General features: G+C 43.3%; 1 protein-coding gene across 3 annotated transcripts in view; it reads left to right on the top strand.

Annotated features, from left to right (window-relative positions):
- The window catches only part of CSK (C-terminal Src kinase), a 2,395,116-nt gene that overhangs the window by 1,968,413 nt on the left and 410,484 nt on the right, over nucleotides 1-16,219 (top strand). For all 3 annotated transcript variants that reach the window (XM_044077191.1, XM_044077192.1, XM_044077193.1), the window contains one exon: nucleotides 8,374-8,467. In XM_044077191.1, coding sequence (XP_043933126.1) covers nucleotides 8,374-8,467 — 94 coding nt within the window. The remainder of the gene's footprint in view (nucleotides 1-8,373; nucleotides 8,468-16,219) is intronic.

The following is a 16,219-nucleotide window of genomic DNA, read 5'->3' as shown; positions in this document are numbered from 1 at the left end:
AGGGTGTGGGTAAGGTAAGTGTGTGATAGTGACGGAGTTTAGGTTTAGGGGCGGGTTAAGTGAGTTAGGGTTAGGGTTGTGGGTAAGGTAAGTGTGCAATAGTGACGGACCTTAGGGTTAGGGTTTGGGTTAAGGTTAGTGCATAGATAGTTGTGTTTGTAAAGTTAAATGTAGGTTTGTAAGGTTTTTGATGTGCTTTTGTTGTCTGTGTGTCTTTTGGGAAAGGTATTTGTTTTGTTGTTTGTAGGGATTTTGGTTTGTCGGGCATGTGAAGTTTCGTGTTTTTGAACTTTTTTTTTTTTTTCGGTGTTTTTGTGTCTGCTATCTCGTGTCGGCTTTTTCAGGTAGACCTATATATATATATATATATATTTTTTTTTTTTTTTTTTTTTTTTTTTTTTTTTTTTGCTCTCCATTTGGCAGCTGGGCCAAGAAAAACTCGGCTGAATGTTTTATACCCCTGACGACCTGACGTCATGGAAGAAGGGACAGCAACCGACGCAGTTCCCAAGACCTTGTTAATCAGGCCAACTGAGGGCAACCTGCCAGCAGGTTACCCAAATGTAATGACTGCAACAGTGAATACACTCGAACATCTACATTTATGGTAAGTGTACACAACTGCTCTTTCTCGATCTCTGTATTCCAAAATGGCTTTGGTAAGCCATCCGACTACTGATCTTCCAAAAAAAACATAGGGATAAAGACAGAGCAGACCGCACAGGTCCAAAACTGCCAATGACACTTCCGTTAAGCTAGCTGCCAGTTCACCAGTACTTAGTGAGGCGCTTTCACAGCCCCTGATGCCCAGTTTTATGGATTCGCAGACTGCTACCGAGACCCGAGTCCGGTATGCCACAAGACTCTTCTTTGACTACGGAACTTGCAGATATCTCTACCGTTGCTGGGTCCAGAGACACTGTGCAGGCACTGGCTTCTGAGGAAGTTCTTCGCACTACTGATATTTGACTCAAACCGACCACTTCTTTCGCATCTTCAGTTCTTTCTAAAACTACCGAGTTTCTAAGGCCAAGAGTATGAGCTATGCCTACAAAACTGACAACCCAAACTCAAGCGCTTGCTTCCTTGCCACAATCACAGATGCTTACAATGACAGAAGACCTGATCATGCTGATTAGAGGAAGCCAGCCTTCCCCTACTAAAATAAAAAGAGATTTGTTCCCAGCAGCTTTATCTGACCCAGAGTCTAACGACTCTGAGGTTTCTGATTATGAAGACATGCCCTTATCTGCCTGTGAGGATTCAGATGCAGAGGAATCCATTCCTTCTGCCTCCCCTCCAGAGGATTTCTCTTTTGGTGAAACCCTACATACTTTGAGAGATCATTTCCATTGGGAATGCCAGGCTTATCCACAGTCCAAAAAGAGACTCAGGGAATTTTTAGACTTACCACATCACAAACCCTTACCCATCCCTCCTGTTCTGGATGTTGTGGATGATGTCTTTATAAAGTCCAGTCTAACTCCTGATACTTTACCCCCTGCTCCCAGAAAACCTGACAGTTACTACAGAGTCCCTGACTCGCACAAATTTATTTTCAGAAATCCTACTGCTGACCCAGAGGTCATCTCCCAAGGACCAACAGGAATAAAAGTCACTACAGCTAAGAATCCCACCCCCTCGGACAGGGATTCCCGAGCTTTAGACAGATGGGGTAAAAAAGTATACACCTCTGCACCTCTTGCCATTAAAGCATTAAATTGTCAGTTCCACATGCCGAAATACCAACAACATACTATGGAACTTACTAAGCAAAAATTATCTACCTTCCCTGACTGTGCAGAAAATAAAGAATTACAGGAGTTTATGCACTCTGCAAGCCAAGTCAGCAAGCATGCCCTGCAATGTGTGTTTGATGCCCTAGAAGCATCCTGCAGGGCAGCAGTCACAGGTTCTGTGCTCAGAAGGCATACCTTTCCTAAGGAACAGACCTTGCCAGACCATGTCAAATCAAAATTATTGGGCGCACCTCTGAACAAGGACAATCTGTTCGGCACCAAAGCTGAAGAGGTTTTCAAAAAGATGGAAGAAAAAGCTAATAGTCAAAGATTTTTGGCAGGTGCAGCCTCCAAGATTCAATAGGTATTGCCCCTCAAAACATTGGTACTTTCCAGCCCCCTCAAGGCCACCTCAAACTAGACCTAGGGGAAACAGACCCCCCCCAGACTACAGTCTCAGGGTATGCAGAGAGCTAAGCAATGGAGTACCTTCACTTCTAAACCAGATTGCGCTAAGCCACCCCCTTATGGAAATTCACAATGACTTCTCCACTCCTCCCCTCACCTCTGCCCAATTGCTCATGGCCCTAGGAGGAAAACATGCCCACCATGCAAAAACATGTACCTCCATCACCAACGATTGATGGGTCCTCAACATAGTATCCCAGAGGTACAGATTTTATTTCCACATGCTGCTAACCCCAAAAGGGTTCCCAGACCTTCCTCCAAACCAGTGGGCAGAGGCACAAAACTAAGTTCAGTCCCTGCTCTCCAAAAGGGTAATTCAGCCTGTTCCTGCAGAAGAGATAGGCCATTCTAAACACCTTCCTGGTGGTACCAAAATTCAGAATGCTCACCCTACAGAAGCTTTTCCCTATGCTGTCCAAAGATACGTGGTTATCCACCCTAGACCTAAAGGAGGCCTATCTGCACATCCCAATCAGGGACTCCTGCAGGAAATGTCTACGTTTCAGGGCAGGATCTATGCATTAACAGTTCTCTGCACTTCCCATTGGCCTATCCACTGCTCCCAGAGTTTTCACAAAATGCCTGGCTTCAGACATTGCCTATTGCAGCCAGAGAAGTATTCAAATTTTCCCCTACTTGGATGATTGCTTGATTCAGGCAAACAGTCAGGAAAAGCTGTTGCAGCACCTGACATTTGTAAAGGACCATCTAACTTCCCTTGGGTACACTATCAATGAAAAGAAATCCAAACTAGTCCCCAGTCAAAAAATTGTATTTCTGGGAGCAAGCTTGGACACAGCATCCCAAATGGCATTCCTTATTCCAGAAAAACAAGCCTATCTGACGGGCTGCTTCTCTCAAATGGCCACCAGAACCCAGTTATCCGCAAGAAAATCCTGCAAGCTCTAGGGTTCATGGCCTCTTGCATTCTACTAATTCCATATACCAGACTGCATCAGAGGAAACTTCAGTGGTACTTAAAAAGTCTTTGGTGCCAACATTATCAGAACCTGGAATCTATCATACCTATGAAATCTTGATTAAAGGAAATAGTTCCTTTGGTGGGCAGCAGCATGCAACCACAGCAAGGGGCTTCCCTTTACACAGCCCCACACTGCCCAGACCCTAACCACAGATGCATCAGACTATGCCTGGGGTGCACATCTGGATGGCAGGTGCATTCAGGGCTACTGGAGCCCAAATCAAATTAATTTGTACATCAACCAGAAACAGATGCTAGCTGTTCAGCATACTCTGACAGCTTTCAGATCCTACTAATCAAAACCGACAACACCACAGTGATGTGGTACATCAACAAGGGGAACCCACTCTTACTCACTCTGCAGGCTGCCCATGACCCTTTGGAACACGGCCTAAGCCATGCATATTCACCTGCAAGCTCAGTTCCTGCCAGGCAACCAAAATTCTCTGGCAGTCAACTTAAGCAGAAATCTTCTAGACCCACATGAGTGGCAATTAAACCACAACACCTTCAGCCTTTGTGACTCAGAAATGAGGTTCCCCAAAAGTGGACCTATTTGCCTCCCCCCTACAACCACCAGCTCGGCAAATTCTGCACCAGGGAACCTCACAGCAAGGCCTGGAAAGTGGATGCCCTGTCCTTCCAGTGGGCAAAGCTCTCAATCTATGCTTTTCCCCCTCTACTTCTTCTTACTAGAGTACTACTCAAGATAAGGGAAGAAAGACCAAGGGCAATCCTGATTGCCCCAGACTGGCCACGCCAACACTGGTACCCACTACTGCGCTGTCTGTCACCGGTGCCTCCTTGGCACCTCCCCAGATCCCAGCTCTCCTGACCCAGCAAGAGGGATAGTTCTTGCGTCTGCAATTGCAGACCCTGAACCTTGCAGCCTGGCTTATTCCTTGACTTCTCCTCCAGTGGTCAGCCTAAGCAAGCAGGTACTGGATGTCATACGTGAAGCCAGACGATCCAGTACTAGAAAATCCTATGCTGACAAGTGGAAAAGGTATTGTTCCTGGATCCAGACTAAAGGAGCGGATCCAGCACAGCCCTTCTTACCTCTCATCCTAGATTACCTAGCCGACCTACTCCACAGGGGGCCTATCCTTCTCCTCCATCAAGATCCATGCCTCTGCCATCTTTGGTTATTACAGCACTGAGCCACCTCTCTTCTCACATTGTCTCATCAAGCAGTTCCTGAGAAGGCCTAACAACGTAAGGCCACCATGAAGAGCCCCCTACCCCTGCGTGGGACCTTAACTTTGTGTTGAAAAAGCTCACGCTACCCCCATTTGAGCCTGCAGCATCACAAGAGTTAAAATTCCTCTCTTGGAAAACAGCCGTGCTTCTGGCCATCACTTCAGCTAGAAGACTGAGCTACAAGCACTTACGGCTGTGGAACCCTTCATCATTTTTCATGTTGACAGGGTCTCCCTCAGGACTAATCCAACTTTCATGCCTAAAGTGGTGTCCAGTGTGGCTCTCAACCAATCTATCCTTCCTAATCCTCAAAGTAAGGGGGAAAGGATCTTGCACTCTTTAAATGTGCACAGGCAGCTCAAATTCTACCTTGATAGGACAAAGCCCTTTAGGAAGTCTGACCAGTTGCTAGTCAGCTTTGCACCAGGGGCAGAGGGCAAGGCCATATCAAAACAAACCATCTCCAAATGGATAGCAGACTGTATCCATTTCTGTTACAAACACCATGGGACCCCCCCCCCCCCAGGGGGTCAGAACACATTCCACTAGGGCAACTTCAACCTCTACAGCCTTTCTCAGAGGAGTCCCTACCAGGGACATTCTGGAAGCTGCAACTTGGAGTTCTGTTCATACCTTCACTAAGTATTACCACCTGCCTATCTTTTCCAAATCCAGGGCTGGCTTTGCAACCACAGTCCTGCAGGGCATACTGGCTTGCCCCAACTCTTCTTGACTGCCACCACCCATCCTTCAGCTTTGGGAATCAACCCAAATGTGATGAATGCAAGAGTGAAACATGAAGAACATAGTACAGTTGTGTGCACTTCCCATAAATGTAGATGTTCGAGTGTATTCACTGTTCGAGTGTATTCACTGTTGCAGTCCTGGTTTCCCACCCTCCAGCCCCCTTGTCTCTCTCTCTCTCTCTTTCTGTCTTCCTCACTACTTACAGGGCTATTGGTGTTTATTTTTTACTGGTGGTGTTTCTCCACCATAACGTAGCTCCCTATTTGGGGGCCTCCTGACATTTGGGGCAAGAAAAACTGATGTAATGGCGTTGGCTGCCTATTTTTATATCACTGACGACCTGATGTCAATCCTGAAGTGACAGCAACCGACACAGAAATACTAAGCCTCTGGTATTCGGGCCGACTGAAGGCTACCTCTGGCAGGATAACCCAAGTGTGATGACTGCAACAGTGAATACATTCGAATATCTACATTTATGGTAAGTGTACACAACTGTACTTTCTTCTTACCTTCACAAGAAGTAAACAATTGATTTGAAGATCTGAGAGATAAAGTTCTGTCAATATAGTACCTGACTTGTCTGTGGACATGTGCAGCCATTAATAAATACAATCCTGTGTACTGACTAGAGTATCTATGGTATTACATTGGAATGAAATGGCTAGGCTTGAAATGACCTCCTGGCCGATAGCCTAGTAACCTCCTGTGAACCTGTGTGGTCATCCAAGGCATGGCGTATCTGTCCTCCTTCATTTTTAGATTTAGTAAAGAAAACATGGAGAATGGATATTTTGGCTTAAAATAAACTTGGATACCAATTTAGACATAAAAGAAAGATTAGTTCTCAAAGAAGCCCTGTCCCTTTGGAAAATGAAGTAGGGATGGCTCACCATAAGAACTCACAACTCCGATACCTTTCTTGCAGAAGTAAGAGCAATCAGTAAAACTGTTTTCCACGTTAAGGACCTCAAGTCAGCCAGGTTAGCTGGTTCAAATGGAGCAAGTGTTAGCTTCTCTAACACAAAATTCTAACAGAAAGTTAGGATCCCAAGGAGAGGCCACTAGTTTACTTGGCAGCCTGCTGTGGAAAAAAACCTTTCAAGAACATTTTGATATGAGATTGCATTCAAAGAGGAAGATCTATGGGCAGACATGCTGAAATGGCTGATAAATGAACCTTGATGGGGGAATTAGAAAGGCCATAGGTTGTTAACTCACAAATATTGTAAAACCAGAGAACTAGCCCAGAATGGGTGCTGGTTATGTTGTTGGCACCAACTAGACAACCTTTTTTTCCATTTGCTAATATATGACTTTCTAGTAGCAGGCTTTCTTTGTGTTCGTGCCTGCTGCTGCACATCCTCTGTAAACAGGTGTCTAAAGGGAACTAAGACCTTATCATCCAGGCAGTCATTTGAAAATGATTGTTGTCAGAGTGTATCAAGCACCCTTGTTCTTGTGTGAGTAGATCCAGTCTGTGAGGAAGCTTGTAGTAATTGCCCCTGCCCAATTGCAAATATTCATATATGAGTATTCCTGTCCAAAGAAAAGAAAGGGCATGTGTCTTCTTGCAGAGAGTCCTGGAACAGAATCTTGCCAGTTGATTGTTCAAAGAGGAGGCAAAAAGATGTACTCGAGGAATGCCCCACAAGTTGATCAAATGCTGGAGGACCTCCCCCCATCTAGTTTCCATGCATGTAGGTTTGCCCTGGTCCTGTTTGTCTGCCATGCAGATTTGATCTGACAAAATGTAAGATGCCTTTAAGGTGTGATTGTGGTGTGAAACTGTATCACAGGCTAACATGGCTACTGTGCAAAGGGGACGCAGTCTGGTCTCCCCTTGCTTATTGATGTACCACAAGACTGTGGTATTATTTAAAACCAACTTGAAGAGGTCCCGATGACCAAAGATGGTTCATATAGTTGAGGGCCTTGTTCAGGGCAAGTATCTCCCAGATATTTATGTCCTTGTGTCTTTCCCTCGTATCCCATACCACTGCACGTTTATCCCTCCTGAAACTGCGCCCTGAGCAAAGTTCAGAGCGTCTATGATGACTGTCTGCTTTGGAGGAGGGAGGTAGAAGGAGAGACCTGGGTTTAAGGATATGTGTTGTCTCAACCAAAATATTTCTCTTCTGACAAACCCCAGCACTGGAATTTGAAAAGATAAAGGGTGTTGATGCTGGGACCAAAGGGATTTTGAAAATGAACCAAAAAAGGTGCAGAACGTTAGTGCTTTATTTGATATTTGTTTATTTAAACTCACATAGCTAGTGAGCATGATAGTGCAATGCTGTTCAGTTAGTTTTTTACTGAACAGTTTGTCTGCTGTATGTTGACGATAATTTACTCAAGTGTTAGTTGACATTGATAAATGCTAGAGTTTTTATGTACCTGTTAATGAACTTTATTCTTCCTTTGGATATTTTTATTTGTTTTCTTTCCATCATTGATAATGCTTGATTGCTGGTCGTGTAACATAACCTGAACATAAGCACAGTTTGTTGTCCGTAACATTGATTTTTCGGTCTCCTTTGTTAACAAGTATGCCTATGTTTTGAAGAGTAGTTATTGGGCCTCCTTGTCATGGTTTGTATGATGTGTTAATATGTGATATTTAAACATTATGAAGAGACAGTGGCATTGGTGCTGCGGTAGCGTTGTCGCCTTACAATAAGACGCTGTCCGGTTCGACTCTCAGAGCGTCTTCTGCGTGGAGACATGCGTGAATGGGCGTACCTTCGTTGAAGGTTGTGCATCAGGGCTGGCAACTCGGTATGTAAAAATCAACTGCCAATCATTTGCTGACCGGAGTTCCGCTGTGGCAACCCCTAACCGGGAAAAGCCGAAAGTCACAACATGAAGAGACAGTGGCATGGCATGCATAGCAGTTACCCTGGATAATTAATTACTCGTGTGTAATGTTCAAGATTAATTAAGCCATTGCAAATCATTTTAATTTTGCTAGAAAGATTTATGTTTCTACTCTGTGTCTGTATTCTAAGTGATATTGTATGCCCTCTCTGTTGCTGCAATCGAATACATTTTGGAGGTGCTTCCAGATGTGAGCGAACTGTGCACACAATAACAGGTGCAATAGAGCCAATTGGCATAATCCTGATTTTTTTTTATGGTTTCATTTTGTACCATTAGTATTTGGCTGGCATAATGTTCTTCAAGAAGTAAGTAATACAAAATCAAAAGTAAAATTGCTTTATTTTCGTTTTTAACTAGCATTACACCAAAGATGCTGACGGACTTTGCACACGCCTAATCAAGCCCAAGTTAGTGGAGGGTACTGTAGCAGCTGTTGATGAATTTTCAAGAAGTAAGTTCTAAAATTCTGATTTTTACTGTGTGTTTGATTGTGGCAGTTGTTAAACTGTGAAATAATAGCTTCCACGTTTGAATGTCTGTGCAGCTGTTGCCACTGTATTCTGCAGTTCCCCTTGTCACCCGACTTCAGATTTTCAGATTGAGCCTAAATGAAACAAGGTGCATCTTAAATAGTTAACTGTACCTATACATTAAAAGCTTATATGATGACAATTGGCTTTGAAACAGCTGTGTAATTAAGTAGTTTGTATTACACGGGATTATAGTATATAGGTGGCATCCTTTGCAGTGCCAACTTTTTACATTTGAATCTGTGTGAGCTGTGCATTACTGTAGAAGTCCTGTGTTTGGATAATAACAATATTCTGACTATGACTTGGAACCTTCCTAGCATAAATGACAGTTAATCTTTTTTTAATTTATTTACAGATGGGTACTGTGACAGCGAATGATATTTTATTATTTCTGTCATGCTGCTAGATTTTCATTCAGAGCAGTGTGAATAGAACCTGGTGCTGATTTCTGTAGTTCACAGCTCCACTTCAGCCTTCACTGTCTTCTGTTTGTGTTCGTGTACCCACTTTATTTTATTCAAAGTCACTGGGTAGCCAAAACTTATCCTGGTGTCATGTGTATTTGCAATGTTGATGCTAGTATTTTGGCCAAGACTACACTTGCAGTACAGTCTGCATTGTGTGAGTGTGGGTGTCCCCAGATCTTTTTACATCATTTAAGCCTGTGATAAGAAACTAAGGGTAATGCTACTCAACGCCAGAAGTCTAAACCTCAAAATGCAAACACTCAAAGCTCTCCTCAGTATGGAGAATATCGATGTCTGTGCAGTAACAGAGACCTGGTTCAAGGCTCCCGAGAGCACCCCAGCACTACCAGGTTATACCTCATACCATGCTTTTCGGCCCCAAAACTCGGACCGAACCACAAAGGGAGGGGGGGGGGGGAGTATCCATATTCATCAAAGATACCCACACCTCCAGGTTAGTGGCACTGCACAAAGCATCGGAGACCATCCATGTGCAACTAACAGTGAGCAAAACTGCCTTTCAGTTTGTAGCCTGCTACAGACCACCCTCCCAAACTCAGGAACCTCACTCGGCTTTCCTGAGAACACTGGAGAAATATGAAGGTCTCTCCAAACACCATTATATTGGGTGACTTCAACTACCCAAACATAGACTGGGAGCATTACTCAAGCCCCAACACCCTAGCTCAAAGGTTCCTAGAATTTATAAACTCAAATGCTATGGAACAACTAGTCACCACTCCCACAAGAGGGGAAAAAATACTGGACCTGGTCATCACAAACATGGGGAATCTATGCTCCACACCAGAGGTATACCCCTCATTGGTAAGATCGGACCATAAGTTAATCTCTCTGGACATCAACATCCCGACCCCACCACAAGCCCAGACAACCACAGTGAAAAACTTCTCAAAAGCTAATTTCACACTTCTCAAAACCGAGGTGAAATCCTTCAAAGCCCCCAGGACAGTGGAAACTATGGCCCAAACTGCAGAATCCTTTATAAACGCATTCTATGGACACCTTCAGGAATGCATGGATCATGCAATCCCAAATAAAACCAAAACCCAGTCCTCCAAAGGCAGGCATCCTGTCTGGTGGACCCCAGCCATAAATAAGCTATACAACAAAAGGAGGAAGCTACTACATGATAGAGCAAAATCCCTAAAAGGGAAGGCATCTCTGATCAGTACTAGCAAAAAACTACGGTCCCTCATAAAATCATCCAAGGCCAGCTTCGAGAGAAAAATTGCACAGGACACTAATGATAATCACAAGGCCTTCTTTAGTTATGTTAGGAAAGTGGGTGGCAACTCCCAGATATGTTCGGAGTTAGTCCAAAATGACAAAAAATACACTGAACCCACAGACATTGGCAACATTCTGGCAGACAGGTTCAGTGCAAACTTCTCCCCCCCCCCCCCCCCAAAAGAACAAATATCTATCCCAGCAGAGAGTTGTCTCCCTGACATCTCAGATGCTCAGGTGAGAGCTGCCCTCTCCAAAGCAAAAAACACAGCATCAGTGGGGCTGGACGGTGTCCCGGGCTGCATTCTACACGAGCTCCAAGAAGAACTAGAACTTCATATAAAGTTAGTGTTCAATCTCAGCCTTACTACAGGATATGTACCCAAGGAATGGCGTACAGCAACAGTGGTCCCACTCCATAAAGGTGGTGCCTCAACGGATCCTGGAAACTATCGCCCCATAAGCCTGACTAGCCTGGTCTGCAAAGCTATGGAGCGGATCATCATGGAACTCGTAAACAAAGACATTGGGGACCTGCAGACACTGGTTCCTACCCAATTCGGCTTTCTTAAGGGCAGATCCTGCCTCTTGAACCTGGTCGATTTCTTTGAAACAGTCACCAAGGCCATAGATGAAGGGAAGGTAGTCCACACAGCCTACCTGGACCTCGCAAAAGCCTTCGACACAATACCCCACTCTGGCATCATAAATAAGCTCTCCAGCTTAAATATCAACCCCGTATGTCATACGATGGGTTGCAAACTGGCTTAAGGATAGAACCCACATGGTCAGAATTGTGGGAGCCATGTCAGACTCTAAACCAGTTACAAGTGGCGTCCCACAAGGCTCAGTCTTGGGACCTCTCTTGTTCGGTATATATTTTTTTGAGGTACAGGCTAACACAGGAGGACTATGGCTGACCAGGTTCGCAGATGACTGCAAACTGGGTGCCATAATCGACTCTCCAGCTGACACAAGCATCCTCCAAAAGGGTCTCACAGAGACGGATAACTGGTGCCAAAGCCATGGCCTTAAGCTAAACGCCAAAAAGTGTATAGTCATCCCCTTTGGGAAAAACAAAGTGCCCATAAATTACCACATAGGCAGTAATCCATTAAGTACGGAGGAAGTAATTAGGGACCTGGGGACCCAAGTTGATAGTAATCTCTCCTTTGACAACCACGTTGCCAAGGTGGATAGAAAGACCTTCTATATAGCCCACCTTATCATGAAAGGATTCACATCTAGATCAAGGGAGGTCATTGTGCCCCTTTACTCATCACTCATCTGGCCCATAATTGAATACAATGCCCCATTTGGGATGTACCTTACCCGACACCTGCAGCAACTGGAAAGACCCCAAAAGTACCTCACCAAGAGGATCAAGGGACTCAAACAGATGACTTATGCTGCTCGGTTAAAGAAACTCCAGCTCTACTCAGTTGCATACCGCCTACTTAGAGGCAATCTGTGCCTGACATATAAAGCCATGTCCAACCCAGAATTAATGGACATGCTCCACCTCAAAAAATCCAAATCCCTTAGAGCTACGCGCTTGAGGGACTTGAACCTCAACACAGAAATTAGTAGGACAAGCTGGAGAGACAGATTTATAACCCAGAGGCTCCCAGCACTCTGGAATAGAATCCCAGTCCATGTCGAGCAGAGCCCCTCACTGACTTTCTTCAAGAGGAATCTTGACGAGTGGATGGGAGATCGTAGGTTTACCCCGGGGATCACTTCTGTGTCACTACTAGACAGAGGCACAGTAAACTAACCTAAAAAGGGCACAGTAAACTCATTTAAAAGGGTGGCGAAAGCCAAACACACACTGGCTAGGCTTGTAAGGCAGATAGCCTAGTATCAACCTATGAACCTATGAATTTGCAGTAACAGTACTGGATCTATATTACGATGTCAAAAGATGAGTTCACCGAACCTGTCTTTATTGACCCATAAATATCGACCTTTTGAAATGCCAAATGGCCACTTCAGCAAATTTTTTCCCAGTGGAAAAAATCATTTGGTCATCATCGGGGATTTGCCCTTTTCCCCACTGTAGTGCAATCTCAGAGTTGGTATATTTAGTTGGGGGGCACAGCTCCCCATTATGTAGGGTTTGAAAGTTTGGTTTGTTTGTGTACGACCGAGCAATTTTTTCCTCTGGGAAAAAATTTGCTGAAGTGGCCATTCAGTATTTGAAAAGGTCGATATTTACGTGTCGATAAAGACGTGTTCGGTGAACTTGTCTTTCGACATTGTAATATAGACCCACATTACTGGTGTTAGTAGTATAGATAGTATAGTTCTAATCTTGGCAAGTAGGTAGTAGCATACAAAGAAAACATCCACTCTTCTTTATCAAAAGTATTGGCAAAGGTTTATTGTGAATATTCTCTGGATTCTTATCAAGAGTGATAAAATACTTGCAGTTCTGTAATGTCTTAATTTTCATCAGGTGGCTCTGTACATAAAAGAGGATAGTGAAGTGTTTTGAAGTGAGCTGCATCTGTCATTAAAGGGACCTGCTATTTGTTCCACCCACTGTACCTCATCATCATCGGGACAACTTCTGGATCACTTTACTTTATGCAGCCCTGTTTTCATCCCCTCTAGTGAACATAAACGGTATTCAGTTCCCGATCACTTAATGAGAAGCAAACAGTACACACGGATTTTTTTCGTTGCATTTTACAACGTCAGAATCAGTATGTACAACAATCACAAGTTGCCGTTCTGTACAGCCTCATTGTAACAGTGAATTTTTTTGGACTTCATTGATTGAAATAAATTGCTTGTCTGGGCATGTAGTTGGAATGTACAAATGCTTTACTTCTCATTCAAAACAGACCTAAAAGACACAAAGGGGAATTGCAGTTTCCCCGATGGCTTGCGTGTTTGCTTATGCTCATGTAGATGCTTGCAGGTGCGCAGATACGCTTGCTTTATGTGAGTGTTCGAGCATGTATATTGGTTTGCATGTGTGTGGGTATGCATGTGAGTGAATATGTATGTGTGTGTGTGTGCATATATATATATATATATATATATATGTATATATATATATATATATATATATATATATATATATATATATATATATATATATAGATAGATAGATATGTGTGTGTTGTACGGATATACGTGTATTCGTTTGTGCATGTATATTTTTTCCTAGTCCATGTTTCTAGTTTAAACAGGCTGTTGCTGGAGGTACTGATATGTGTGACCATAATTTTCATATTTTACATCCAATGGTTTTAAACCGAGCACAAGAATCTGCAGGTTCTAAACTGCTGTGGCACATACAGTTGCATTGTGAAAACATAGCTAAACCACATCATAGTGTAATTCAACTGATGGTGAGGACACTGTAATGTTCTTGCCACTACTTCTACTTACCCATTCTCCTTATATGACTGGAAACTGCAACTTAGACGCTTGTTTTCTCCATTGGTAATGCAGCTGTGTCATAAACACAGTTTTCTGAGGACTGTAAGGTTTGTATCCTATACTCTAGACTTCCCTTTGTTGGTAAAATGAATGCAAACCTGGCTGTCATTTTATTTTGGGTAAAGAGATGCCGCAATATTCCTGCTCTCTTGATACAATTGTAAAGAAGTAGGTGTTACAGTCCTTTAACTAGTTAGTGCTGTCAGAGTCTTATTTTTGTAAATATATTGAAATGGTGAAGTGATTTATTTTTCTGTGGACATGTCTGTATGCGAATATGCCTGTATGCGTGTGCAACTGTACATGTGGGTATGTCTATGTGTATGTATGAGAGTGTGCATGCAGGTGTGTGGCTATGTGTTTATGCAAGTTTGTGGATATGTGTATATATGAGACTGCGTCTGTAAGCAGGTGTGTGGATGAGCATGTTTCCAAGTGTGTGTGCAGATATGCATGTATGTGAGTGGACGTGTATGCAAATATGCATGGGAGAGAAAAAGAGAGAAGTGGAGGGGACTTGTGTGTATGCATGTGTGGAGAGAGGGAGAGGGGGACATCCTAAAACTGTTATTTTCTGGTTTACTTCAATTACTTGCCAAGCAGTTTTGGACAGGATTAAGGTGAGTGTAAGAGAATGCATGAACTAATCTGCACTAAATTATGTCCAGCAGTTAGTGCAGTGGATTAAATTTCAAATTGTTAATTAGCTCCTTCCTATAAAAAACAATGGAGCAAAAACACATATATGTAGAGAAATGAACCATGTCACCGTTTGAATACATTTACAAAAATAAACAAATAAATAAAAATGCCTGGAGCATTAACATAACAGGATCACTGTCCTTTTTATTTGCTGAGATGGTTAGCTGGTTTTGTTGCTGGGTCCATGGATTCAGGACTGAATTAGAGTCATTTTTGAACATCAGTTTAGCGTGTTAGAAAACGTAGTGATTGCCAGTAATGGTGATTTTTTTTTTTTACTGATTACTGTATGTTTGATCAGTACTAGTTCATTAGCTGGTTGGCAGGGAGAATGAATGGTTTTGAATGTCTCCCTTGGGTGGTTGGTTGGTTGTGCTGTTTACGTATATGGTGAATTTGCTTTTTGAGTTACATGTAGCACAGTTAGATAATTAAATTGCTGACTGGGTTGGAGGAAAAAATGGATCATTAGTTAAATCATTTTTTTCTTGGTGGGCGAGTAAGTAGTTCACTGCTTTATTGGTTAACTTCTCATTATCCATTGATGTCATGTTGCCCTTTAGTGAACTTGAATGATCAATCCTGGTGAACTGAACTTAATAGAATTGAAAGTGTTTACTTAGCAGGATGTTCTGTTATTGTGAAGCCAGGTATACTGGCATGAGAAGTTTACAGAGTGAAGCCCTCTGAATGGAAGGTGTTGAGGAGAGCGTGTCCTTCATATAAAAAGTTGCTGAACACCCAGTCTGATGTTGTCAATCTTCATTTATTCTTGACTGATGGGTTCTGTTCCGAATCCTCGGAACTGACTCTGCCATTATACAAAGCTTGCGTCACTTGCGTCAGCCAAAAACTCTCGAGCTAAGGCTCTTACCCATACTGCCTCTCTTCCCGTTACCTCAGATCTCGTTTGCCACACAGAAAGTTGGACGCGTCAGCCGTTCTCTCAGCTAAGTGCTCAAAATTTTTTCTATTTGCCTATTATTCTACCTTAATATTGGTATAATTACTATTGTTTAGTTTCTTTTTTGTGTGAGTGACTATAATGATAACTTGCTACCTTCGTATTTACCTCAGGGTATCTCTCATTACCTTTGTTGGTATTAGGACTCTGTTTCCCATTTACCATTGGTAACTTTGATACCATCGTCGGTATCCTTTTTCCTGCGCTTTTCTTCTTCTTTAGCCGTCTGGGTAGATGTTCTTCATGTTTCACTGTTGCAGTCATCACCTGTAGGTTATCCCTACTGTGGTAGCCCTCAGCTGGCCCGAATACCAGAGTCAGTGTTTTTGTGCGCCGGCTGCTGTCGCCTGTAGTCTGACGTCAGGATGTCAGTACTATAAAGCAAGGCAACCAACGTCCTTACATCAGTCTTTCTTTCCGTGAAGCCAGTAGCAGAAGCAGTTTGCACTGGTGCTGGTCGGTCGCTACCAGAAATCGAATTTCAGCAGAAAACGTCTAAAGCTACATACCTCGTTGGGGACCCTTTTTTCTTGCTCTAACCGATGTCCAAAAAAGTTAACAATTTTGTCTCGTCTGTGAAAAGCAGATCCCACACCGAGACTTTCATTCTTACTGCATCACTTGTTTAGGCCCAGACCACAACGTCCCTCAGTGCCGGTTCTGTGCCCTCTTTAATGCGAGAACCATTTGTCGTAGAGCTCCTTTTATAGACAATTATTTTCGTATTCCATCTTCGAATTCCGATATGGCGTTCATCTGCCAACAGTCTGCCATATTCCAAAAAAGCATAGAGACAGGCTACACGAGGCTAAGCCTTCCGACGATGCTACTGCTAA

This window comes from Protopterus annectens, chromosome 7.part0 (assembly GCF_019279795.1).
Source record: "Protopterus annectens isolate FY-2018-M chromosome 7.part0, PAN1.0, whole genome shotgun sequence".
NCBI classification, from domain to species: domain Eukaryota; kingdom Metazoa; phylum Chordata; order Ceratodontiformes; family Protopteridae; genus Protopterus; species Protopterus annectens.
The sequence above is the reverse complement of the archived record's forward strand: the minus strand, read 5'-3'. Positions and strand labels throughout refer to the sequence as shown.